The sequence below is a fragment of the Lontra canadensis genome, unplaced genomic scaffold (genome assembly GCF_010015895.1).
Source record: "Lontra canadensis isolate GAN:19392208 unplaced genomic scaffold, GSC_riverotter_1.0 scaffold4063, whole genome shotgun sequence".
Classification (NCBI taxonomy): domain Eukaryota; kingdom Metazoa; phylum Chordata; class Mammalia; order Carnivora; family Mustelidae; genus Lontra; species Lontra canadensis.
The window spans coordinates 604-2,763 of record NW_022635044.1 but is presented as its reverse complement, the minus strand read 5'-3'; the positions used below and the strand labels follow the sequence as shown (position 1 = coordinate 2,763).

Here is a 2,160-nt window from a genome sequence, read left to right as displayed (position 1 = left end):
AGTTGTTTTAAGGAATCTCTAAGGTAACCACAATGAAAATACTCACAAAAGACACAAAAGTTAATGAGAAAGGTACCAAGGCACATCATGGTGTAATTAAAGATAAAATAAATCTTTCTTATTTTCCAACAAAACATGAAACAGAGGTAGAAGATATTTCAAAATTACTTTCAATTCCAGAAACTTTTTTCTCTCATGTAGAAAGAAAACAATTCACCCACAAATCCATGATGAAATTAATTCTATGTTGATGACAACTCACCTAGACATAGTATAACATTCACTGACCACTCCCCAGGGAGAAAAATTAACAGTAGGAATCACAGAGCATGTATGAATGATACACAAACACAATCAAATACATACAATTTTATTGGCAAAAAGCATAAAGCTTATCCTTTTTTGACTTACATAGTGAGACTTTATTAAAGGTTCCAAGTTCTGAGTTCTAAATGTGCTAGTCCCCCAATAACATTATTTATGTGAGAAGGCTAGGAAACAGAAACATTGCATTATTTCACCACTGAGGAATGAACACAGAGAGGGCAAGTAGAACTGCACATTGTCTCATTTTAGGGAGGTGCTTTGTTATCTGATGAAGTTACTGAATGTCAATTTTCTAAGAATAAGATTAAAGCCTCCATAACATTAGAAAGCATAAGCCAGGAAACATTAGAAATCTGTCTCCAGTGTTCTGGGAATTTCTGCACCAAAACCCAGTGTGCATACAACTACCCTGACCTACTCGTCTCATGATGAAAGCCAGAATTGACCAAGGCCATAGCATCCTAGAAATAGGATGACTTCCAGGGCCCTCAAAGCTTTGGAGGGCCCTCAAAGCAATGGAAAATCTCTCAGACTAGGGGGGGCCTTCCCCCTCCAAGGAGAGTCTCCTGGCCCTTCCTGTGGATGTGGCAGACCATCACTGGAGCTGAAGGAGAATCCCTAGAGGATGCAAGAGCTTGATAATGTGGGAGAGTAGATATCCCACATGAGAGAGATAAAACCGGGCATGAAAGAAATGAAACCAGGCATGTCTACAACTGATTTTCATTCAAGCACAGCTAGTGGAACCATAGCTTAAGGTCTATGTTCCTCCTTCAGACTTGGACCTCCCCTCTGTCATCTGCCTCATTCATTCCCACCTACCTGGATGGAAGCCTATGGTCTCCTTTCTCTTCATATCCCAGAGCTGCTTCTCTGGCTCCAAAAAAGTGATCAGGTCTGGCTTTGACACAGTGAGACCTGTTTACAAGGAAAAAGGAAAACGAGTATTGCCAGACATTCTACCTTCCCATCAGGATTGTGTTCAGCACAGAAGAGAGGATATTGTACAATTCTAGAAAATGGTTTCCACAAGCTGTTGCCCAACAGTCCCTTTATAACACTGAGGAGGCATTTCCAACGTTCACATCCTGACCTCCACTTCCAAGCACTAGACATAGTAAGAAGGGAAAATTTCAGTTAAACATGTGAGCAGCACCATTCTCTGCCACTAAGTGTTTAGAATTGCAACTCATCTACAGAAGTGGGGGTATTACCTTGAGAAGCTAAAGTTGAAAAAGACACATGATGAGGACTTTTCTCTACATGTACCCCAGACTTTTCTCTACATGTACCCCAGGACTTTTCTCTACATGTACCTCCCCTCTCTGTCTGGATCTGAATTCCAGTTATTCAAACAGGAATTGTCCAAGAGACAATGTTCACAGGAAGGAGAAAACCCAGAATGTGGTTTCGGGAATCTGGAAGGAGTCTTCCTCACCCAAGAAGCAGAGGTGTCCATAGTTCTCCAACATCACATCCCTGTACAGTTGCCGCTGAGTGTGGGTCAGGCGTCCCCACTCCTCCTGAGAGAGTTCTATGGCCACATCCCTGAAGGTCAGCTGTCCCTGCAATAAATACCACAGTCACCAAGTGGCCATTGACACAGTTCACGATGGTCCCTAACATGAAAGAGGGAGTTAATTTCACCAGCTAAACCCAAGACCTGACTTTCCCTGCTCCAGGACATGAGTGTGGAATAAAAGAAAAACCCATGAGACAGAGGGCAGGACTGAGTGACAACCTCCACTCCCAGAAGTCAACCCTACCAACTACAGAGAGGTGAGAGTGCTCCTTGTCCAGTGCACACTGTAGGTGTACAGGAGAAGAACCAAT

General features: G+C 42.7%; 1 protein-coding gene across 1 annotated transcript; it reads right to left on the bottom strand.

Moving 5' to 3' along the window:
* Window positions 1–1,047: 1,047 nt before the first annotated feature.
* On the bottom strand, window positions 1,048–1,892 carry LOC116863863 (putative protein ZNF720; the record flags this gene model as incomplete). Its single annotated transcript, XM_032851176.1, has 2 exons — window positions 1,048–1,245; window positions 1,766–1,892. Coding segments are annotated over 2 exons (237 nt in total), but the record flags the coding sequence as incomplete, so codon positions are not given.
* Window positions 1,893–2,160: the final 268 nt, after the last annotated feature.